Source organism: Xyrauchen texanus, chromosome 1, assembly GCF_025860055.1.
Source record: "Xyrauchen texanus isolate HMW12.3.18 chromosome 1, RBS_HiC_50CHRs, whole genome shotgun sequence".
Lineage (NCBI taxonomy): Eukaryota > Metazoa > Chordata > Actinopteri > Cypriniformes > Catostomidae > Xyrauchen > Xyrauchen texanus.
Genome location: NC_068276.1, coordinates 31,954,829 through 31,979,877, shown reverse-complemented (window position 1 = coordinate 31,979,877; position 25,049 = coordinate 31,954,829). Strand labels below are relative to the sequence as shown.

Here is a 25,049-nt window from a genome sequence, read left to right as displayed (position 1 = left end):
GACAGCAGTGAATGCCTTCATTACCGCTGTCTTTAAAACGCAGAGCATACCTCTTTTCGGGGAGCCTGCTTCAAATCTTCATGTGTGCACACACTGGCATCCTCGCATGCCCAGGACCAGAACTGGGAGGGTTTGGTTGAGTGGATGTGCCGCCATACCCGCTCCTCAGACCCCTGGATGGATTAAATGAGTCACCGGGGGAGGAGAGCTCACATCGGGGCCGACGGGCCGCCTTCCCCTCTCACCTGCCACAGGCCTGGGAAGTCAGGCCACCAAAGATGCCACCGCCCCTCATGCCATGGACCCAGGAGGGGAGCATGAGCATCTGACAGACCCAGCTCATGCCTGGGCCATTCCATGGACACTACCTCACCCTTCTCACCTTGAGGATGCCAGATTTCCCTCTTTGTTATGATCACTATTCCTCCCCTGGACACTTTATTTTCCCCTTTTATGGACATGTTATTTTTATTATTATTTTCAATAAATGCCTTTCCGAGGCTTGACGCCACACCCACTGTGTCTGTCTCATGCTCACCGTACCACAGCACACATTAATGAGAGAAAACAAATGACTACTTGATGGCATTCATGCTGTGTTATTAAAATTAAATGCGTAAATGATGACCGTTCCTCATAAATCCAACTATACAGCTGGATTCAGATTTATGAATAATCACATTCGCAGCTTGTTAGTCTGGACTGTTATCAGGTTATATTGCATTATTTTATCACCAACTCGTGAATGCCCCATTATATCCAGCCCTCCCGAGCCTTCCATGGCTCTGCCTTCCATGGCTCCGTCTTCCACGGCTCTGCCCCCAGAGACTATTCCTCACGCTGCTCCGCCCGCCCCCCTAGAGAACATTCCTCACAAATAATAATGTACAAATAATAATGTGCAGTGCAAGAGGTTCAGAATGTAGGCAGATTTCAATGCCATACAACCAAGTTTATAGTAAGTAGTTCATGAAAAATAATCTCACACATTACTTAAAAGTGGCCTTTTAGTTTTAACCTGAATTTTGTATTCAGTTTTAGATAATAAATCCTGCAATGAGTAACAAATGAAAACTTCCTCTCAAGACAGGGAGTGCTCAAAGTGCTCACAGTCATTATTGTAAACGGGTCTCTTAAATTAATAATAGCAGTATGTAGAAGTGAATGTGGCTATTGACCTATTCAGCTTTGAGAGCTTCAGTGTGGTTTGCACATTGGAAATTGTGATTATCCAGCCAGAAGAGATAGAGTATGTGTTTATACTGGAGATATAACCCCTCAACCCCTCTTTTGATTTAACATGTATACACATACAGTGTACTGTCTCTCTTTCTCCTTCTATAATTTATAACTTCAGCTCTTCTTAGTCTCTCATGCAGTTTTATCAGTTTCCCTGAGGCAGGACCTGCAATCATATTTATAGCCCTTTTCACAATGTGAATTGCATTGTAATATGCTTTCAAATAATTTTACAGATAGCAGGTTGTTGCTTCAAAAAATCTATCAAGCATCTTGTATGCACACTGTCTAGACAAGCGAGAGACTGACAATGAGCAACAGCCATTGGAATATAGAGAGAGCGCAAGAGGAGAGAAAGGCATTGGAAAGTAGGAGACGGAAAGAAAAGAGAAGAAAAACATCTCCCAGGTCTCCCGAACTGCTGCTTGATAATTATTTTCAGCTGTCCCCACGGTTCACTGGAACTCACTGCAATAACGGGTGTGAGCCCATCTTTCATGTTGTTTGTTGACATGTTATCTGGAAAAAACACACCTGTTGCTATGTGCCTGAGTTGTTTATTAGGATCGTAGTTTTGTTCTGAGACAAATGGTTGTCTGGTTAATACACACAGTCTGTGATCAGTTGTGTATTGTGCGCTTAGCTTTAGTTTTTGTGCGTTTCGATCATGTCACTCTGTCTCTTGCACACACATACACTGGCGGTCAAAAGTTTGGAATAATGTACAGATTTTGCTCTTATGGAAAGAAAGTGGTACTTTTATTCGCCAAAGTGGCATTCAACTGATCACAATGTACAGTCATTAATAAAGTGAAAAATTACTATTACAATTTGAAAAACATTTTCAGAACTTCTTAAACTACTTCAAAGAGTTCTCTTAAAAATTCCTCCATGTGCAGCAATGACAGCTTTGCAGATTCTTGGCATTCTAGCTGTCAGTTTGTCCAGATACTCAGGTGACATTTCACCCCACACTTCCTGTAGCACTTGCCATAGATGTGTCTGTCTTGTCGGGCACTTCTCACACATCTTACAGTCTATCTGATCCCACAAAAGCTCAAAGAGGTTCATATCCTTAACACTCTTTTCAATTATCTGTTGTCCAATGTCTGTGTTTCTTTGCCCGCTCTAACCTTTTTGTTTTTGGTTTTCTGTTTCAAAAGTGGCTTTTTCTTTGCAATTCTTCCCATAAGGTCTGCACCCCTGAGTCTTCTCTTTACTGTTGTAAATGAAGCTGGTGTTGAGCAGGTAGAGTTCAATGAAGCTGTCAGCTGAGGACACCTTAGGAAGGTGTTTGTTGGTACTAGTCAGCTCAAGTCTGCAGATTTTTGACCAGTAACCGAGTTGACAGATTTAACAAGAAATCAAGTAGTACATGATGGGTATATATATATACCTTCAGACAATCATTCCATCTAGTTGGAGTATATCAAAAGTGTTTGATACTTTAACTTTTTTCTACAGAGGAAATCTAACAGTATATGATGCTCCACAACTCAAATTTTCATGTCAAATTTTCATGTTATGACCATTCAATGGAAATGGAGCACACTGGGCCATTTTACATAGCCATTCACATTGTGCTTAGATTAAATGCAAGTATAATTGGCAAAAAATAGTGCCATTTGTGTTCTGCTTTCTTTTTCTTTTTTTTCTTTGTTGCTCTTTATCATCATGAAGTAACACTCTTAGAGATTGATGTAAGTGTGTGATTTTAGATGTAACTGTTCCGATTTTAAAAGTTTTGTAATGTAATCCAGACTTTACAATGCCTCCACCTAACATCCTGTTCATTTTCATATCTGCAGGTTTTTACTGTTAACCAAAACATATTAATCTCCAAATTGGCAGAGATTGGCATGTTTGAGTAATCACTTTCTTTGTTTAATTCCTACTGTGATAACAACTCATACCAAATCAGCTCAAAAGGCTTGCACCGAGTTCACACATCCTCTGAGGCACGAGCGGCACGTGAGCGGGGCGGTCACATTGGAAGTTCACATTGACTGTGTCTCTACCGCGAGAAACAGCAGCACCTCTGCACAGAAAATAAGGTTATCTATGGGGTCCTACGGCAATTATTTTTTTTCTTTAATAAGGTCATAATAACCTGAGGTTATTGCTGCTTCAAGGACAACAGCGGGCAGTCACATGCACTTCATCTTTATCAGCACACTTGTGATTGGATAATGTTGTGTCTTAACTGTACACCTATGTACACAGAATGGCAAAAGGTCCGGCAGTTATTTTGAGTTTACTTGCATGCAGACATATAAATTACAATGGACTATAGGTTTGGTTTGAATAATTTTTATTTGCTTTTGTGTCTTTTCTATAATCTCCTGATTATTTTAGTGTTGTACTGCACCCAGAGCTGCTGAGCTCAGCATGAGCTGCATGGCAAAAATAGGCTCACGCTGAAACGATCCGTTCAGAGTTGATAACAGTTTGCATTATAATCTCATTCCATATCTGGATAATTGCTGCAATATCATGGAGGATAAATTTCCTCTATGATATTGCATTTTATTAGTTTTGTACAGTATGTTAACTTAATAGCCAAAACACTTGGACATACGTGAATGAGTATAAACCTGATATAGGAATATGTTTCAGTCACAATGCATATTCTGTAGTTCAGAGGCGATTTTAAGACATTTATTATGTTACAAATGGCTATTTCTTTTTCATATTCTTTTTTTTCTTCTTTTTTTTAAGATTAACATTTTCATTGATTCATAGAAATGCCAAAGGAAAACAAAAAATATATACAAAGAATCAACATTTAACTCCCATTACTACCCCTCCCCCTCCCCATACCTAAAAAAAAACTGAGATCTAGGAATCTCAAAATGTTGAACCAAATTTTCAAAGGAAATCCCATTTTGGACTGCTTTTCAAATCTCAACACTCCACTCTCATATAGGTCACCGAGTGTAGAAACCCCCCACTCAATCCACTCTGAGCAGCAGAAAGGGGACTTATTGATACATAAAGGTTCAGCCATATGCCCCAGTCTACATTTAAATAAATGTCAGAATTAAACACTTTGGACACTTTTGTCCATACCGAGTGCAAATGTGAGATAACGGAGTGTAACTTAACTTCTCCGGTTAGTTTGATAGAAAGGCTTTGCAATGGTTAAATAGTGGCAAGAACTACCTGTTCAACACAAAACCAGGGAAAAATTGTAAAAAAGTTGCATTTTTAATCGGCCTATGTAATTTATTGAAATGTAATCTGGGACGCTTATCATTCCAAATTAAGGACTTTGCTATGCTATCTGTTAGGGATGCAGACAAGGGCAGACGAGGAGTGGGGATGATCACAAACGACAATCAGGTGCGAACAATGACAGAGTGCTGGCAGTGATGAGGGCCGGGAATTGTGGGAAGTGGAGTTTTTTTACAAAGACTAGTGAAACACAGGGCAGACAACAAGGGAATCGTGAGGCAAATTGCTTGAAAGAGAGGGGGACAACTACAGGGAGTGATTGTAGCAGGTAGTTAAATTCCCTTTATTAAAAACTTAATCCATCCAATAAAAGTATTCCTGAACCTGTATATTTCCAAAATCTTAAAAGATAATCCCATCCTACCATACCGAACACATTTTTGGCATCAAGTGGTCAGTGGCGAATGATCAGACTCCGGTCGCTGCCATCTCACATGATATTGATGATAGGGCTGGTATCGTTCAATATTTGTCGATATCGATACCAATACCTTGACTTCGATACCGGTTCCTAAACAATCGTTTTTTCCGATACTTTGGTCGAGTAAAAAAATAAACTACCACTGGTTGAACGCTAGGTGGTACAATGGGATAATTTTCGGTAAACATGGTTAGGGGTTAAGCTTACACAATAAAGCAAGACACCTTGATTTCAAACTTTGAACTTCATTTTTTATGAATTTTAACTAAAAGTTCAAATGAAACTGGAAAAAAATAAGTGCATTTAAAATGTGTTGTTCAACTTTTTGAAAGATGGCTTTACAACAGTTGTGAACATCTCTCTCTAAAGAAGCTTCATCCGTCCCCGTCGGGTATTTCGTTATCCAGGAAAATAAATCATGTGTGTGAATAAATTTGTTTTGTTATATATCCAATTACATCGGAAACCTTGGGGCTGAGGGATTAGTGAATATTCTTGCTTTATTGATTTAGCATTGAAAATTAAATAATTTATTTCAAATTTCTTAAATCAAACTAAATTCTAAATTCAAGTTGCACTCCAAATGAAACGAAAAAGCATATAAATAAATAATAAATTGATAAAATTATATATATATATACTTAACCACCATTCCATTTAACGTCAGGCAAGAATCCGTCTAATCATGCAGGCAGAAAATTACTTGCACAAATGAAGACAAAAACAATTATAAATGTAAAAATAATAAACATAATGATGATAATAATCACTGAAATATAAATCATGGTTCAAGGTGAATGTGTTTTTGTATTATTTTAAATAGTTTGTATTATTTTACAGGCTGCAGAGTTGTGTTCACAATAAACTGCTCTGTGGAAATAAAGTGAACTGAACTCAAAGCACCTCCTGAACTGAGATGTCTGAGGTCCTTTGCAGTACTCATAAAAAATTAAAACCGGAAGGCAGAAACAAAGTGTGAGATCTGTTGCTCAGGAGCCTCATCTTGAGCATGTAAGTGGCTTTTAATGTCACCAAAGCCCGAGGATTTAGAATGTTTGACATATTGTCTTCCTTGAACAGTTAAGAATCGGAGTGTATCGAATCTCACCGATTTATGACATATAAAGTATTAAAATTGGCAAAGTGTTCAGAGCTCACCATTCACATGTCCGAACCTTGCATGGCACTACGCAACTCCCTAAATCTTGTATTCTAAAAATTTTCTTGCAGCAGTGCAAGTCTCTGGTATTTAGAATCTGCTAGTTTAGGAGCTGTGAGGAGTCTGTTTCTCAAACAAGAGACTATGATTTACTTACCATTTTGTTGTGCATCTGGCCATCCACTTCCCTCTCTATCCTGGTTAGAGATTATGTTTTCAAATCAGTAATGCATGTAATAGTCTTCATCTCTCTGAAACAATAGCCTTTGGAGAAAAAATTATTACAGGAGAAATGTGTTTCTTTTTTGCCTATTTTTAAAACCAATATTTGACTTGCAAGTGTAAAGCAAATTATAAGAACTCAATACCTCAGCAAATGGGGAAAAAACTCACTGTATTGGTATTTCTGCATGGTAGTGCAACTATTTTCAATTGTTCTAATAATAAAAAAAAATTCTTGAGTACCAAATTAGCACTTTAGAATGCTTTTGTAAGGAATAGGTGAGACAGTATGGAGATAGAATTGTTTCTAATTCAGAGACAAATGGAAAGAGATTCACAAATAGAAAGTTTGTTCACAAATAAATTGAATGAGATCCACAAATAAATGTGAGTTTCACAAAAATGAAATAAATTCACAAATAAATAAAATGAGATTTGCAAATAAAAAAAAATATTTACACACAACTCTGTCCAGCATTCATTTGTGAATTGTGCACATTTATTTGCGGATCGCTCGCTGTGCATTTGTGACTTCTGAAACATTTCTTGCATGAGAGCTGCAGGCAATCCACAAATAGGTCGACTCCACCCATCGTCTACTCAAGCCAATCAGATAATGACTGCATTACTCGGACCAATCGTAGCACGTTCTATCTTCAACCAATAAAATACTTTAAGTAGAGTCACAGCGCTCTCATGAGTATGGAATCAAGCACCTACAGATAAACTCCAAGGCCGCAAACTCTAAGAAAAGGTTTGTTTAATTTAGTGTAGTGTCTTGTTAAATGTCAACAGCTGAAAATAGCCCATTTGTAGATTGTCCTGATCATTAGCTTTATAGCTAACCTGGCTGACTGTATGAGTCTGCTATTTTAATTCTAACCAAGTTTCTAGTCCAATATGGATAGCCTCATCTGTTTACCTTTACCTCTATTCAAGGATTATATTAACATGTAAACTACTGAAACATAAATGTGGTACTGTTTTATAACAATTAAAGGTAGATCTGTCAAAATTAACATGTTAACACATGATTTATTTTTAAACACTTTGTGCATATATTTTTTGGACTCACGATTTTACATTAGATTCTAACATTTTATTCAGGTCCTTGTGTGTCCTAAACACTGGCTGGAGAAGTGTAGAACCTTTATGATGTGTCCGCCTGGCATCATTACACTGACACACACTACAACACACACAAAAGAGAATCCATGTCAATGATCAGGTAATAGAGAAAGTACCTCTTAACACTATCCATTATACACAACAAGCCCAGATAGGACTTGTGACTGAAATCAAGAATTTTTAAGCCTCTGTGAGGTGCAATTTCATTACCACAGAAGCACGTAAAATGAAGAATGAGATGTTGTCTGCAAGCGGAGACATGTGGAGTTCAAAGCGGCACTTGATGCTGGGATTGACGCTCTAACACAAATCTTATATTGCTGCAGCAAACGGATAGCCACAGTCCTCTGGTCGATTGATATTGTGGAGGATGAGAGTTTAAGAGATTTAACACACTTTAATGAAACCACAACCTATATGGACTAGGTCTAATCAACCTCCCACTTGTGTTTAATAGGGAAATGTTTAATATTACTTAAGTTGGTGTTATTTTAGTGCATTTCTATCTTTTTACTTTGGAAGGCTTTGTTAGAAAATGTTTAATTAAGCATTATTAATACATATTGTTTTGTTTTTTTGTTTAAATAAATACATTTGACAAGAAAATTTGTAAAAATAGACACATTTCTGCATTTTAAAAATCTGTGATGAATCGCAATTAACTATGAAGAGTTATGCAATTAATCACAAAATTAACAAATTACAGTGTTAACATTAATAATAATTATTATTACTATTGTTTTTGTTGTTAATATCATACATTACTGTAAACAAATCTAAACTTAATAACTTATTATTGGGTTCCAAAACATATTGATGAAAAGTGGGCAGAGACCCTTTCACAAAGTGGACAAAAACATGTATAGTGTGAGCACATGTGAATTAGAGGTGAATCTCATTTTTTTTGTGTTGTTTTTTCACTGTATTTTTTATTTAGTTAGTCTGGTTCTTTTTAAGAGGACTCAAGTGTGATCACCATTTCTTGAACAGTATTTCAATTTGCAGTAGGGCATCTTTGCCCATGGCTTAAGAAATACATTTTTTAAATGTTAATAATCATATTGCAGTTCAAATCGCAATATATTTTAAAATAATTGCTATTAGATTTTTGGTACAAATTGCTCAGCCCTAGTCAAGACACTCTTTTTCTTCACACTATCATTAATGGCTCTTCTTGGCCATCTTTGTTTGACAGAAACATAATAAAAAATATAGCTGCAAGCAGCAATGACGGGCCCAAGCACCATGGGTCCATTTCCACCTGGTGGCTTTCGGAAAACAATGCAAGTTGGACAAATGCATTTGGCATTTTACATTAGATATTTGAAGATATTTTGGGTAAATATAAGAGCACTAAGAGTCTGTTGTAAGAGCCACACTTCCTGCTGCCAGGTGGTGGCGCTATGACCGTGACCCAAAATAGTCACATCCATGTGATAAGCCCCCAAGAATTTACATCAGGACATTAATGATGTAAAAACAGCACCATCATTATTTGTCATTTTTGATCAGATCTAGACAGGCCCCATTTCCAGCAGCCATCACTCCAACACCTTATCCTTGAGTAATCATGCTGTGTTTGAGTTAACACAGTATGCTACAGACTGACATGTCTTAAGGTCAATATTAGGTCAAAAATAGCAAAAAAGAAACGACTTTCTCTTGAAACTCTTCAGTCAGTCATTGGTTTGAGGAATGAAGGCTATACAATGCTTGAAATTGTAAAAAAAAAACTGAAGATTTCATACAAAGGTGTACACTACAGTCTTCAAAGACAAAGGACAACTGCCTCTAACAAGGACAGAAAGAGAGGTGGAAGACCAGATGTACAACTAAACAAGAGGATAAGTACATCAGAGACTCTAGTTTGAGAAATAGACGCCTCACATGTCCTCAGCTGACAGCTTCATTGAATTCTACCTGCTCAACACCAGTTACATGTACAACAATAAAGAGAAGACTCGGGGATGCAGACCTTATGGGAAGAATTGCAAAGAAAAAGCCACTTTTGAAACAGAAAAGAAAAAAGAAATGGCTAGAGTGGGCAAAGAAACAGACATTGGATAACAGATAATTGGAAAAGAGTGTTATGAATCTTAACCCCATTGAGCTTTTGTGGGATCAGTTAGACTGTAGGATGTGTGAGAAGTGCCCAACAAGAAAATAATAATATGTCCAGCAGCGCCGTAGGCCGCCAGTGACAACCTAAGCCTACAGGCCCTGGACGGGAGCCTCGGACAACTCCGCCAGATGGAGGCGCTCCATCACATGTGCACCATGACCACCTGATCTATCTGGGGAATCACTGAGTAACCCCTGGGTAGTGAGAGCGGAGTGCCTCATACCGTAGGTAGAAGAACAGAGGCGGGGAGTCGCTGGGGTGGCTTTCCCTCTGATGAAAGAAACCCGCGACCGCAACTTTGCCGAGAGAGATAGTGACCGCAACCAGGATTAATACACAAACGAAAAGGCATCTTGAAAAAAACACTTTCATGGTGCCACTCTTTTATAACTCTATTAGCTGTTGAATTGCCCAGGGGTGTTCTCTGCACAACGCTAGTGCAAGAGGGGGAGAAACCGCTGTAATATGCCATAATTCTAACAGCTTCACTTGAAACAAAAAATCTGAATGAGTTGTTGCGTTCCAGCTCCTTTTATACCTGTATGTCCAGAGGAGTGGCATGCAAATTTCACTTGCCAATTCCCATTGGTCTTTTCTCAAAGATCAGATGTGTTTAGGGCTGCCAAGGGCGACCCCTAATGACACAGCATTGATTGAGTGACAGAAGGGGAACAGCATTCTCACATACTGTATGTGTTAACTTTTTCCAGGTGGGAGAGAGCAGTGAGTAGTGTAGATGCAATGGCATCATCAGTGGAGAGGTTGTTGCGGTATGCAAACTGCAGTGAGTCCAGTGAGGCAGGCAGCACAGAGCAGATGTATTCTCTGATTAGTCTCTCAAAGCATTTGCTGACGATGGGGGTCAGAGCAACAGGACGCCAGTCATTTACGCAAGTGATTTTTGACTTCTTTGGTACAGGCACAATGGTAGATGTTTTAAAGCATGTGGGGACCACAGACAAGGAGAGGGAATGGTTGAAAATATCTGTAAAAATACCAGCCAGTTGGTTCGCGCATGCTCTGATGACACGGACCGGAATGCCATCTGGACCCACGGCTTTATGGATATATTTACCCGTCAGAAGGATCAGGTTACATCCACTACAGAGACGGAGAGTGAACTAACCTCTGTAGCTTCGGTCACGAGAGCTGTCTCTGCGAGGGCGGTGTTATTTCCCTCTAAACGAGCATAAAAAGTATTAAGCTCATCCGGTAGAGAGGCAGCGGTGTTCACGCCAGAGTATTTATTCCCTTTGAAGTCTGTGTTTTTATTAATTCCCTGCCACATGCTTGTAGAGTCTGTGGTGTTGAACTGTCCTACAATCTTGTCCCTGTACTAGTGTTTGGCTGATATTTTTGTGGAGTCCACGGTTTCTGGTTGGGATAGATCTGTACTGTTTTGTTCTGTATTATATCATCTATGCACTTCCTGATGAAACATGTTACAGTAGCAAACATCCAAGTTTCTGTAAGGCAGATAATATAGCAGCCCCTCGTCTCTCATTGGAAAGAGATTCATGCTCTCTGCTCGCAGAGCTTCTTGTCCAGAAACTGAACATTTGCCAGTAAAACACTGGGAAGCGGGGGTCGAATTGCGCAATATTTTAATCTGACAAGAACTCCTTCCCCTTTTCCAGCTATGTTTCGGGCTGCCCAGACAAAGGGCTCCACTGTCGTGTTTGAAAACAGCAGGTCAGCATTAAGATATTTAAAGTCCGGTTTTCGGTGTGCTTTTGTAGCACCAATGTACAAAAGTGTTTGTCTATCATAGGCAATAAGGCAGACAACATCCAAGACAAAAATCATAAGAATTGTAGACAAATCAAACAAAAAACTGCAATAATGGGTTGTAGCTCACAACGCAGCAGCCATACTTGGTGCCATCAAGGTTGAGTTCAAGCTCGATTTGAAAAGGAGCGTTACGTTTTTCTAATTTTAAGACATTTCTTATTCTCATGAAAGCAGTGGATTGATTACAAGTCTGATGTAGCACATTCATTTACTTTAGACTTAATGTCCCAGTATGGCATATATTTGTGAAGTAAAAACTGAAGATGAGAAAAAGTGGAAAGGATAAGGGAAAGAGACCGAATAATCAGTGAAAGAGAGAGCAAATTGTGTGAGAAAGAAAAACAGACTAGTGAGAGGAAGAAAGAGAAACAAGGATGAAACAATGGACAAGGGAATTGGAACACAATTGCTGACAGTGGAGGTCACAACAGGTGTCTGACCCTTGACAAACTCTTTCAGCCTTTAGTAATAAGCTGCAAAGTTAACCATTTCCTTCTCCAGCCATGATTTGTAAATGGCACTTTCTTTCGCCCAGGGTTCAGACAGATGGCTTTGTGGATAGTGACAGAGGTAAAATAACAATAATTATGTTTGAATCATTCTGAGAGATGTTATTATTCTGCCCTTTATTTTCTGGAGTCAAATTTTTTTTTTTAAATAGTGGACAGACTCAAGGTGAGACATGAAATGCCATTAGTTTGAAATTGAAATTCCTTTCAGTTTGTATAGAAAATGTTGCCTAAAGTGAAAACAAGGATATTTGCAAAGGTCTTCTATTGGTACTCGTCGCTTTGCATTATTTCATAGTCACATTCCCTCCTTGAACATAACACGTTACATAATGTATTTTTTCTATAAATTTAAGGAATTTATATTTACAGTTCTTAAAAAATGTAACTTCTCGCATTATGTAGGATTTCAATTACGGTTCAATTTTAACTTAAATTTTATCCAACAACAAATGTGCATACACACGGTCATTCACTCAGTGAAGTGTTTAAAGTTTAACAAAGATTTGTTTGCGGTAAAGGTAAATAGTTTTGTAAAATGGAAATAAGTGCATTATTTTGAATTCATAAAAGTCATACATTATAAAATACAGAAAATATCAGTAAAATGTAAGTCAAGCACATTAAACAGCACAAGCACTCTTTCAACGCATCTGAGCTGGCAATTTGTCCACTTATATGCTTATGAACTTCTTTGAAGTGTTCAACAGAAAGTGCTTCTGTGCTTTGGACAACTTAAGTTATCCTTTTTTCACGTCAACTTGTCTCTAAGATTTTTCAAATGGTTTTAATATGCACATTTATTTTAGACTACTGTAAAGTGAGGTCACTGTTGGAGCTTCTCCTTGCATGCTGCATATGCCTGACTAATTGATAATGAAATTTGTTGTTGAGTATTTTCATTATAAATTATATCCATTTTATTGATTATTTGGTGCAGCACTAATAGTCACAAAGGTTTACGTTTGGTATATTTTTGTATTTATTAAAACATTTTATGACCCTATTTTTATGGCCCCCAAGTTAATTGCAGACATTTCTGCATGGAAAAACATTGTCTTTTTAAAGAAAATCATTTCTGACATCAAAAGCCATGCAAGTTTAAGTGATTGGACATGTTCCCCTTTCCTAATGTTAAAGGAATGTTTTCTGTTGAAGGATGTTGATTGTGATTAATCCATCAATCCATTTATTACAAGCTTTTTTGCAATACTTGACTCTGATTGGTCAATTCCAGCATTGAACTGTCACTTCTTAATAATTATCCATTGTTGCATTGCTAAATCAATGAGCGCTCATCAGGGGAATCTACATTGTTATATGTCTTGTGCTCTGTCTCTTGTATTAGTGCATGTAATCTAGTAGAACAATTTAAACTCTATTCAATCAATATTTAATGTCTGTGTGTTATTTGGTAAGTAGCCATATAATAAATGGAATAATGTGCAGCCAGTTGATCATTATTGCAATATAAACCCCTGACACAAGATCATGTCAGGGTTTTTATTGCAATAATGACCAGCTAGATCTACAGTGCATCCGGAAATTTTGCCTACTTTTGAAAATATGAAATAGCATAAGGCCATTCAAAACACGAGGGTAAACTGTGGCACTCAAAAGTGAAAGTGATCTTCCTCTCAAACAACTTTGCTGTTCAGTTGATACCACCAAGCCCTCTTATTTTTCAAACCCTCCCCTCCAGTTTTCATAATCCAGTCAATTTCTGACCGATAAAATTAGGACCTACCCTACACTTTCTTCTAACTAAATATGCTGTGTTACTTGGAGGTATGTCAAATTATGGAAATAAAATGGGTCGCAAACACCATTTCATGTTTAAGTTGATAATTGTCACATTTCACTTTCATTAACGGGAGACAAAGGAAGATCAAATGAGAGGAGGAGGAATCAGAGGAGAAAAGAAAAGTATGCTCATTCATTTTTGTTCCTGTCCAGTAAAATCTCCATCTGTGCTCGGAAGCAAACCATGCTTGTTCGCAGTGATATTGTAGAGAGGCATGGGGCTGCTTTTCTGTTTCGCTGAGAGAAGTAGCCATGATGTATTTGCATTTAGATTGTTACCTGTTGAATACTAGACAGTGCTTGATGTTCTTATTAAATAAAAAAAAATACCAGGCAAGTGCAGAGTGAGAAGAAAAAGGGCAAAATTGTTTAACAGAACTCTGCACACATTGCATGATGACAACCCCCGCTGCCTGTCTCTCTACCAAACAACTCTCAAATATAGCACAGAGTAGAGAACCTTAAAAAAAGTCTAAAATATTTTTGTATTAAATTATTCCATAAAGCTCTCATGATAAGGACGTTAAGTGTTGAACTGCTTCTCTTGGGCCAGAGGAGAATCTGGTACTTACCCTATCTACCATAAAATTACTTTTCTCTCATTTAGACTCATCCAATGACCAATCATAATGGCTGAACTTTTTTGGTTCTATGAATTCAGTTGCACAGTCTCTCTCCTTTCTCTCTCTATGTCTTCAACACTCGCCCATGCTCTGTCTCAAGAATCCTGATCGTTTCAAACTATTTTACTGTGTATCTGTTTCATTTTCATGTGCTTCCAATGGAAGTGTTTTAAGTTAATTCTCTCTAAATATAATATATAGTATATTACATGGCATTGTTATCATTAACTTGCTTGGAATTATTCAGTTGACAGCAGTACCTAACCTTGAGCAAATCCCAATGTGTGGGCTGTTATTTGTGGTACAGTAAGCAGATGCTGTCAAGTGTCCTCATCTCAGCTTATTGAGAAAAGGCTGTACTGTCTATAGACACAGCAAAAGCCTTACTGGGCTTATCTCCACTAGTAATGAGTTCATATATTGCAGGGAGGTTGAATTTTTGCTTTCCTGGTGAGATGAAAACAGCTGGTGTTCACAGTTTTGGAAGTGAATGTAATCTTCAGTGAATTGCTACTCTTTCCCCCTTCCTGGAAATAGACAACTCAAGTGTCAGCATTATTCATACTTTATGGGCACTATTTATATTATGTTTTAAATTACTGAAATTATATTTAAAGCTGAACTGTGAACACAGTGTCACTATGGTGCTATGAAAATTCCTCTGTTTTTAGCGACCTGTCTCATGTGACACAATATTGACTAGACCAAAGATGTGAATTGGGGCAGGACTATCGGTTGGTATGATTAATTGTAGATGGGGGAGTATTCAGAAAGCTGTTTTGAAAACCATGTTTATTTTTACAATTCCGTTAGGTGGCACTAGTAGTTTTGAACAGAATAAATACATATCACCCATTACCGCAGGGTGGGATGCATCCGCTACCTCTACAAATGGCTGCTAATTTTAGTGTCATAATTGAGTTCATTGTTCTTTCTTCAATCATGAGATGGTCTGATATGTGTCTTCATCTGCCCACTCAAAGGATGTGGTTCCAAGGAATCTCTAGCTGTATGAGCTGTGTATTATCAAGCCCAAAAAGAGGTTCACTAGGTGTCAGCTGCTATGCATCAAACAACAGTTTGGCTATAGGAAGAGAAACAAGAAAGAAAATGTACACTCTTTTATCTCTGGCCTCCACTTATTGAACTACTCCATTATGGAAAACAATTCAGTGCAAACAAGACCAAAACCATCTGCCATCCCTGTGCTGTAGCCCTCTGTAATGCCCTGTCCAACCCTGTCTCCCTTTGCAACATGTGTTTTGTATCTGGATTGGACCTGGTTATTCTTTTGCTGGACTACATTAACACCTTACATTCCAGTGCATCTCTATTGTGAAGGGATAGATCGCAGATACCCATGCAAAATGAAACCCATCATTTACCTGTTACATACAAGGTTGCGTGCGCTAAGTGAACATTTTTTCATGTATTGAATTTTAAAAACTGTGATGCATAATTCAAAAAGCTTTCCTCCTGCAACAGCTTTTGGTTAGACTAAAAGTGCTCTTGCCAGAGAGATTCTTGTTATATCAGTGTCGCATTCAAATTACCAAGCATTGCAATGTTTTATGGATAAAAATAGAGCCTGATGAGAAATTAACAACCCAGTCTGTCACAGGTCACAAAGTGATGGACAGTGATGTTGTGAAAGGGTCTTTAATATTTAAATTAAGTCATTGCCATTCCTTTCCGTGCAAACATGCCTTTCTATGTAATTTAGGCTCATTAAAGATTGCGCTTCATTCACAAAACTCTGTGCAATTTGCCCTGTGCAACTCGAATCGCACTATTACTGCCAAATGAAAGTAGGCTGCAAAATGAATTTTATTTAAAGAGATGTTTGTGAACATTTTCAACCATTCTCATCAGCAGTAATTATTCCAATAATCATCAAATTATGGTGAAGAGCATTATAACCTACCATATATCCAGATGTGCGGTGTCATCAAGTGCACGTTCTGCATGTTTAAGAGATGATCTAGGTGTCTGGATCAAAATTATGCTGTTCAGTCCCAGTTGGTTGGGTCAAATACGGTGTGCTACGGCATTCTTCTGGGCTCAAAATCAGACCGCAAGTCCAGAATTGCCCATAAAATTGTGTTCAGCAGCGATTTTGTTGGCACGTTTGCATTGCTGACTGATCTGCAAAATTTCTTTAGTGAATCTGACGCTAAACAAGTGCAGTTAGCTGCAAAATTCTGCAGCTTTTAGCAGGCGCAATTAATTCTTAGTGAATCTGCATCTGTATGTACTGAAGACTACATGTACCTTTTAGCACCATAATTTCTAGGAATTGGGAAAATGGGTTATAATTCATTAATAGCACATTTTAGTAAAGCAAAGATATTTCAGAATGTTGGGAGGGAACAACTATGGAGAGTCTCGATATACTTCTGACTAAATTGAAGAATGAATTGGTTTGACATCATTTATAACAGAATCTGGACAAAGGGGTGTTTTTGCGTTCGTTTCGGCGGTTCATATCAGCTTGCTGGGGCAAACTTTACATAAGAATGAGAATGATAGCACTAATGTCACATTAGTTAAGGTTTTACTGTGCATCCTCATATTTAAATGTACTTCTAAATGCCTCCCACAGTGGTGTCTGAATGTTCGGAAACAGTATACCGTTGCTTAGCTTTTTACCCCTGAACGAAGAAAGAAGAACTTCTCTGGAAGTATATAGAGGTCTATCTCTTTCAACCTAGCATTGTACATAGTGACACAAAATGTAGCTCAGCTTCTATTACATTTTGACCTGTGTAGTTGTATGCAAATAACAGAAAAGCATTAGTGTTAACACCTTCATCTAATGTGGCCTGAATCTGTTTCTGACCTTTTCCAAATGTAGTTTCTGTGACCCTACACTTAGTAACCTTACAGCAAAGACTTTTTTACTGTTCTGAATAACACAATATGTTAATGATTGAGTCTACATAATTTTTAATTGAACACCATGCTTTTTACAGAATAACTGCTAACATCTGCACTAAAAAAAACTGTAATGTAACAATTCATGTCATCTGATGTATAATTATATGTATGTATGTATGACCAAGCTTTTTTTCTCTCATTCTTTGTTCTGTAGACAGCTCAGACGGTGTTGTTGGTTGTTGCTGCTTTTCTCATCTGCTGGATGCCACATCACATCATAGCTATGTGGGTAGAGTTTGGCCAGTTCCCCCTGAATGATGCTTCCTTCGCCTTTCGCATCATCTCTCACTGCCTGGCCTATGGAAACTCCTGCGTCAACCCCATTCTTTATGCCTTCCTCTCTGAAAACTTCAGAAAAGCCTGCAAGCAGGTCTTCACATGCCATATTTTTGACTCTCCTCCACCTTTGGGCAAAGTGGTGCGCATTCGCATGGAAAACTTCTCCACGACACATTCTACCACTAACATTTGAGGCTTGTTAGAGAATAAACATGTCAGCACTGCTTAGAAATAAAAAATAAATGGCAACATTTTTGGCTTTTTTTCACCTACATAAGACTTTGATACATGATGAATTGAGGCATTATATGGGCTTTTTCTTTCTCAAGGTAACTTGAAAACAAAGATTTGTTTTCAAATCAACTTGATTTTGTTTTCAAGTTACCTTGAGAAAGAAAAGCCCATATAATGCCTCAATTCATCATGTATCAAAGGCATTTGCTTGTAAAAAATAATGTGAACTCTTTAGAAAGTGTTAAGTCATTTAAATTAACTTATTTTGATTTGTAAATGTTCAATGTGTGAAAATTATGTCATCATTTACTCGCACTAAAGTTGTTTCCTCTGTAGAACACAAAAGACAGAATTTTAAGGACTTACAGACTCAGTCACCTTTTACTTTCAATGCATATTTTTCTGTACAGTGAAAGTGAGTAATTATTAGGCTAAAATTATTTTGTGTTTCACAGAAAAAGTTAGCGAAACATGAGGGTTTGTGGTGAAATTTAGCTTTAATGTTGTTGAAAATAATTAAAACCTCTGTTGAAATTTAGAGCTAATTTATCATGGATATTTTGTGAGTATGTTTGAAAGAATGACTCTTCAAGAACATGACAGTGTATGAACCATAATAGTATTCTGAACATCATTTTACATTGTTTGTGGGGATTTTAACAAACTTAGTTATAAACTGCATGATTCAATTGTATGAAGTAATTATGTACTTCAGTAACATTGGTTTACATGTATTATGTCCAGCCTTTTGGTTATACTGTATATGCATTATTAAAACTAATATTATTCAAGGTGTCCCCCTTACGAATTAAAATAAATAAATACATTTGTGAACAATTAAATATTTCAGTTTGTCAGAGTTGGTTAGTTGGAACCTTGGAGGATGTAGCTATCTGTTTACAAATGCTTATGGTTAACTGTTTGAAATACCAGACATTGTCCTAAATAAAAGGCCAGTGGAAACTCTTTGTGTGTGTGCATCTCTCTCCCCTCTCTGCCTCTCTTTGAGATACCAGGACAGAAGCTCTTATAAACACAGATTCTTTTTGGAATCGGGAATGAGCAAAGAGAGTTTCAAAGCTTATATGCTTTCCTTTGAAGTGACAGAAAGCATGGGACTGGCCATGGCACATTTTCCAACAGGTCAGTCTCCTGTCGAGTGAATATGATTTCATAAAACGCTACTATCATTAAAGTCATTCACTCATGCCTTTAATCCTTGTGGAATACAAATTCAGTAGAACATAGCTCTCACAATAATGTCACATCACTTTATTGTGAGAGCTGTGTTGTACTGGTTTTGTATTTCATAAGGACTAAAGCCACGAGTGAATGGCTTTAATAATAGTACTCCAGCCTTATGTACTACTGTAGAACTATCACGTTACTGACATGATAGTACTATAAGCGCGGCACTATTTTCGCACTTTTTACATCACTTTGGTATGACACGTGACTATGGCTAAAGAGCAAGTGTTAAATCTAAATGTAGATTTAAATATTGAATTAATGTTTAAAAAAAATGCGCCTCTGATAAAAGATGTGATAAATATCAAAGCTGATTTAGTCATTAGCAGCTAAAGATATGCAAACTCTTTCTCTAAGTTATATATATACACACGTCCAACAATGTCACCCTCATCTGCCTTCAAGGTAATGTACCTTCTTAAGTAAATGCAGAATGCGCACTTCAGCCCAATTTTTGTATAATATTTTGCACAATGCACATTTATAGTCAACAACATGAGAGTCACTGTCCAAATATGTTTCAAGGGTATTGTATACTCAGGGTTGTGAGGGTTACTTTTGAAATGTATTTCACTACAGATTACAGAATATATACTGTCAAATGTAATTTGTAACGTATTACGTAAGATTATTAAAGGTCAGTAACGTATTATTAATACTTTGGATTACTTCTTCAGCACTGGTAGATTTTTTAATTGTTTTGACTATAAGAACTGCCAGTACTGTAAGACAAAATACACATGTTAAAAATACATTCTCTGAAAAACCTAAATATCTAATGCAGTGTTGTTTCTAAAACAATATTAATCTAATTGATCTTGTTTTAAGGATTTTTATATATTTTTACAGGAAAACAATAAAACAAATATTATCAAGAATATGATTTTTGCCCTAATATCAAAGGTTTTACTAGAAAAAATGTATTATGGTCCAATGTGAATTTTCTTGATAAAATATATCTGGTATTGATATCTGTCTGGTAACATGTGCATGTAAAATAGCTAGAAATGGCATTTTAGCTTAGCGTAAAGCTGACCATTTACACAAGGTTTATTTCTATTTCTTCTGCTCCAAACTTACTTCAAACTTACTTCTCCGTCTGCTCGTATGAATGTAACACATCATAAGACAGTGTTTCACCTCTGTTCAAATGCACTTTGGATTTCATCATTTATATGTATAAATGTTTCCATCTGAAAGGACTAAATATAAAATGAAACAAATGACAATAAAATGCAAAATAATCTCTTCAGTAATCAAAATACTTTTTTATTGTAACTGTATTCTAATTACCAATTATTTAAATTGTAACTGTAGTGGAATACAGTTACTTATATTTTGTATTTTAAATACGAAATCCTGTTACATGTAATCCATTACTCCCCAACCCTGTTTACACATGATGGTTTGTCTGTCCTTTATGTGTTACATAATACATTTTATCACAAAATGGACTTTTGGTTTGGCCAGACCAGATTGCTTTTTCCTTCAAAATTAAGCCCATCAGAGCAGCTCACAGCACACTGTTTGTCTTTTCTAATCAATGTTATGAAAACCTTGCTTCTCAATAACACTGCTGCAAAGTTCATATTTATCTCATTGCAACCCTACTTTTGTGCAAAGATAATAAACAGTTGTTAGTGAAGCCCCACTTTCAGACTTTTCTATCACATTCACTCCCATAAAACTGAATATAACCAATACACTGAAATATGAATACAAACAAACCAGTATTTCTTCCAAAAAATTCATTCAAATGTTTTGTAGTCTTACAACACTTGAAGTTTAGTGGTCTGGGCGTTGTGCTTTTTTTAAATTAGACTATTTGATATATTATCTATAATTCAGGGTCAGACAAACTCCTCACATAATGCCACGACCTGTTAGCCACATGTAACAGTGAGAGAATCATGGCAAACAGTGCTGAAATATTACACAACATATTTCTATCAGCAGCTATTTGTACATTTAAAAGGACAGTTGACCAAAAAACGTATATGTCTGCAAGCCTGTCATCATTCACATTCATTGAAAATATTAATTGTGACTGAAACGAACATTCTGCTTAGCATCTCATTTTGTGTTTACAAGAACAAAATCATATGGTTTTGGAACAGGGTTCCAAAACTATTTCACCAGTGGCATACGATGGCTCTTTCATTACCTTTCAATAATTTAGGGTTTATTTTCAAAGTTCAATTCAAAACATATAATAAATCTTTAAGGTTTTATAAAAGGAATATTTCAGGTTCAATACAAGTTAAGCTCATTCGGCAGCATTTGTGGCATAGTGCTATAATGTTATATCTTACAATTTAATAAACAATTTAATTCTTCTGTTAAAACTTGTGTATTATTTGAGCTGTAAAGATGTTTAAATTGCCAGTTTTACAGTAGTTTTAGGGTTTATGGAGTTATGTCATCATGGCAACAAAGTTGTAAAATCGGCTATAACTTACCACAGAAAAGATTAGTAAGAGACTTTATCACACTAAAATCATGTTAACATGCCTATTGTTTACATCTCATTGCCATACTTTTGAACAGTTGTGCCCCTTTCACTCCCATTGTAAGCAACAAACTGTAGCCCAGATTTGTGCTATTTGTTTTTTATTATTAATTAAAGGAGGGACAAGTGTAAATAAATGATTGTGGTTATCAACATTAATTCACAATGTCCATTGAGCTTAACTTGTTTATAACCCAGAATATTCTCATCTGTTGATCTTAATTTATTAATGTACTTTTTGTTCATTTATTTTCAAGTCAGTTTTGTGGCTGGGCTTTTGAATTTCTGACTCCATCCCTGGTAAAGGCATTCTCCTCCTGGCTGCTGTCTCTATTCTCTGCACAAGTTCCACATCCCAGGGGTGAGTAACGAAGCTGAGCACTTCCCCTCCACTGGCACCACCTGCTCTCCCTACGCGCCCTGCTCGGTGGATGTAATCCATGTGGCTCTCTGGGAAATCATAATTGACAACAAGTCCAACCCTCTGTGTATCCAAGCCTCGTGAAGCAATGTCAGTGCATATTAGAACATCAACATCTCCTCTCTGAAAGTTTCTGAATATTCCCTCTCTCATGGCACCTGGCATCTCTCCCTGGAGCCTCGTGTGACCAACACCCATTTCATCCAGCAAGTAGCCCAGCCAGTTGACAGTGGATGCCGAGTTACAGAACACGAGAACACCTTTATGCTCTTGTTCAGCCTTCTTCAGAGCCTGATGCAGCTCTAGAATCTTGTCTGCACCTTTCACCCTGAGAAATGTCTGCTTTATATGTGGCATGAGATAATGCAGCATCTGGCTTTTAACGGTCACCATGCTACCCAGGTCAGTCACCTTGCTGAGGACCTCTCCCACACCACCGGGGAATGTGGCTCCCACTAAAATCAGCTGAGCTTTACGGGTGAGCCCAAACGTCTCAGATAGCCTGGATGCCACCTGGGCATGGGAGAGAATATTCTCAAGCATTCCTGCAAAGCTGACGTCAAACATGGTGTCAGCTTCGTCGATCACAAGGAAGTTTAGTTCTCTCAAACTGACAAACCGCTTCCATAGGGCCTTCAGTAGGGCACCAGGGGTGGACACTAAAACATCTGGCTGACCGTGAGAGAATGCCACTTTGATGTTTCCCACACCTCTTCCACCCCCTGCAACTTTGACCACAAGCCCAAACCGCTGGCCAATTGAACGAGCTACAGATGTGACTTGTTCTGCCAGTTCCCGTGATGGGACCACGACCACAGCATGAATTTTTCTCACAGAGTCTGTGATCTGCTCTTCCTGCTTTTCAGCCTGGAGCTTGTGGATGATGGGAAGGAGGTAAGTGAGTGTTTTACCACTTCCAGTCTCTGCGGCACAGAGAACGTTGCGTCCCCTTAGTATCTTTGGAATGGTTTGCATCTGCACTGTAGTGGGGTGAATTATCTTCTGACTATGTAAATACTCTACCAGTTCTGGGCTAATATTAAAGCAATCGAATGTCTTCAGGGGGGTAGTTCTGTCATCTCCCTCGCTCTCCTGTTTTCCCATGAAAGGTGGAGCACTCTGGGTGCTGTTAATGGTGAAGTAATCCCCTAGTGCTTCGTTTCGTTTCCATCCCTTAGAAGTCAGAATAGGTTGCTCAAATTTCCCAAGTGTATGTGCGACAGACTGGTTTTGCTGTGGGTTTTTGCTCTTGATCAACAGTCTACCCGGTTTGGCTGTTGGCAGTCTGTCAAACTTTTTGCTTCGCATCTGTTTGATGTTCTCTATCTGTTCTTGCATGCGTCTCGGGATGCGGATCACCACAGGCTGTGAGCTTGAGGCTGATGTTCTGCGTAGATTCACACAAAATGATGCGATTTGTCCGCATATTAACGGGACGTAATACTGCGATCTACTAGAATTGCGTGTAACTGCCAGCTGTTTGGAAATGAGGATGGAAAAGCTTCCGACCTTCACTGACTGCATTGTGGATCTTTGATAGCAAAATTGTATCCAAAGTCAAACGAGGTCCCTTAAAGTACTGACAGAAAATATTGGTTGATACATGCACTGTTTTTGTTTTGTTTTTAAGTCTTTTCATATGACAACTGCTGCAACATTGTTCTCGCATGCGTCTTTGGGTCTTCTCTGCGCATAATGATGACGTTTACAAATGCTGTGATGCCAAAATTAAAGCCCCACACGGCCTTTGATGATAAATCTTCCTTGGCAAGAAAGTCAGCATGCGACTAGTTTAATTTTACTGTCAAAAAATAATTCTGACTTTTTTGTTTGTTTGTTTACATTTTTAGCGTTTAGTTTCCATGATTGTTCCGGTGTTTTTATCCTTACGTGTAAATGTTTATGTTTAATATTCCAGACCCAGACTTTCAATCTTAATCTATATTTACAAATATTAAAATATGAATTGTTACATTTCTAAACAAATAGTAAAATAAACATAAACCATATTCATTATTTATTGAGTAGATTTTTTTAAAATCTATTTTTAACAAACTACAATTTTGCCCCTAATATTTTTTTAGCCTACTTGGTTACCAAGGAGAACCATGTTAGTGAAAACAAAGACTTAGGTGAAAAGGATCCTTGAGATGAAATTTCAGACAAATGTGTGAAGAATCGCTGACTTTGTAAATTATGCAAAAGTGTGAAAACATGATATAGAAATGTGTTTTTAGATATAAGAAATTCAAGCTATGAAATTATCCTCAGTAAGACAAAGTAGTCGGCTTATTCCAGTAATGTTTAAAATTACAATATTATTACACAATTTTCTAACACAAAACAAAAATTGAGATATGGTGGAAAACTTTTAGGGAAAATGACAGAATTGTCCACTGTTGGGCATGGTTAGGGGACAAATTAAATAAAGTATTGAGAGGTGTGTTTCAAAAGAATGTTTTTTTTTTATTTATTATTATTATTATTATATTCTGGGACATTGATTGGGATTGGGAACATCATATTTGTTTAATAATGTCAAGGGCAGCCACCGACCAGCGTTTACATTATCACAGACATTCAGCTGGGATAAAAAAAAAAGCTCATATTGCTTGAACGTGAGAAGTGTGTGTGTGTGTGTGTGTGTGTGTGTGTGTGTGTGTGTGTGTGTGTGAGCGTGTATTTATCACTTTGTGGGGACCAAATGTCCCCATAAGGATAGTAAAACCCGAAATTTTTGACCTTGTGGGGACATTTTGTCGGTCCCCATGAGGAAAACAGCTTATAAATCATACTAAATTATGTTTTTTGAAAATGTAAAAATGCAGAAAGTTTTCTGTGAGGGTTAGGTTTAGGGGTAGGGTTAGGTTTAGGGGATAGAATATAAAGTTTGTACAGTATAAAAACCATTATGTCTATGGAAAGTCCCCATAAAACATGGAAACACAACATGTGTGTGTGTGTGTGTGTGTGTGTGTGTGTGTGTGTGTGTGTGTGTGTGTTTGCGTGCGTGCGTGCATGTGAGAGAGAGAGAGAGAGAGAGAATTTGTGTCATTTTTAATCAATATTTATGTCATTGCCTTTTATGGATTCTTTGGTAGAAGAAACCCAAGCTATTGAGCTCTTGTCTCTATTTGCGAGCTATTGAATTTGTCTGCTTCTTAGCCAAT

At 37.5% G+C, this 25,049-nt stretch overlaps 2 protein-coding genes across 2 annotated transcripts in view; one reads left to right on the top strand and one right to left on the bottom strand.

Moving 5' to 3' along the window:
• Nucleotides 1–17,817, top strand: part of LOC127633556 (galanin receptor type 1-like) — a 44,864-nt gene extending 27,047 nt beyond the window's left edge. Inside the window, exon 3 of the mRNA XM_052112784.1 lies at nucleotides 17,343–17,817. Coding sequence (XP_051968744.1) covers nucleotides 17,343–17,660 — 318 coding nt within the window. The 3' untranslated portion in view covers nucleotides 17,661–17,817. The remainder of the gene's footprint in view (nucleotides 1–17,342) is intronic.
• Nucleotides 17,818–20,311: 2,494 nt separating this feature from the next.
• LOC127632924 (probable ATP-dependent RNA helicase DDX28) lies at nucleotides 20,312–23,558 on the bottom strand. Its single transcript, XM_052111802.1, has one exon. It carries the CDS (start codon nucleotides 23,401–23,403, stop codon nucleotides 21,685–21,687), a length of 1,719 nt encoding a protein of 572 aa, XP_051967762.1. The 5' UTR covers nucleotides 23,404–23,558; the 3' UTR covers nucleotides 20,312–21,684.
• Between the last annotated feature and the right edge of the window lie 1,491 nt (nucleotides 23,559–25,049).

Coding starts and splice junctions, on each gene's coding strand:
- LOC127632924 (XM_052111802.1), bottom strand. CDS start 23,403: ATGCAGTCAGTGAAGGTCGGAAGCTTTTCCATCCTCATTTCCAAACAG.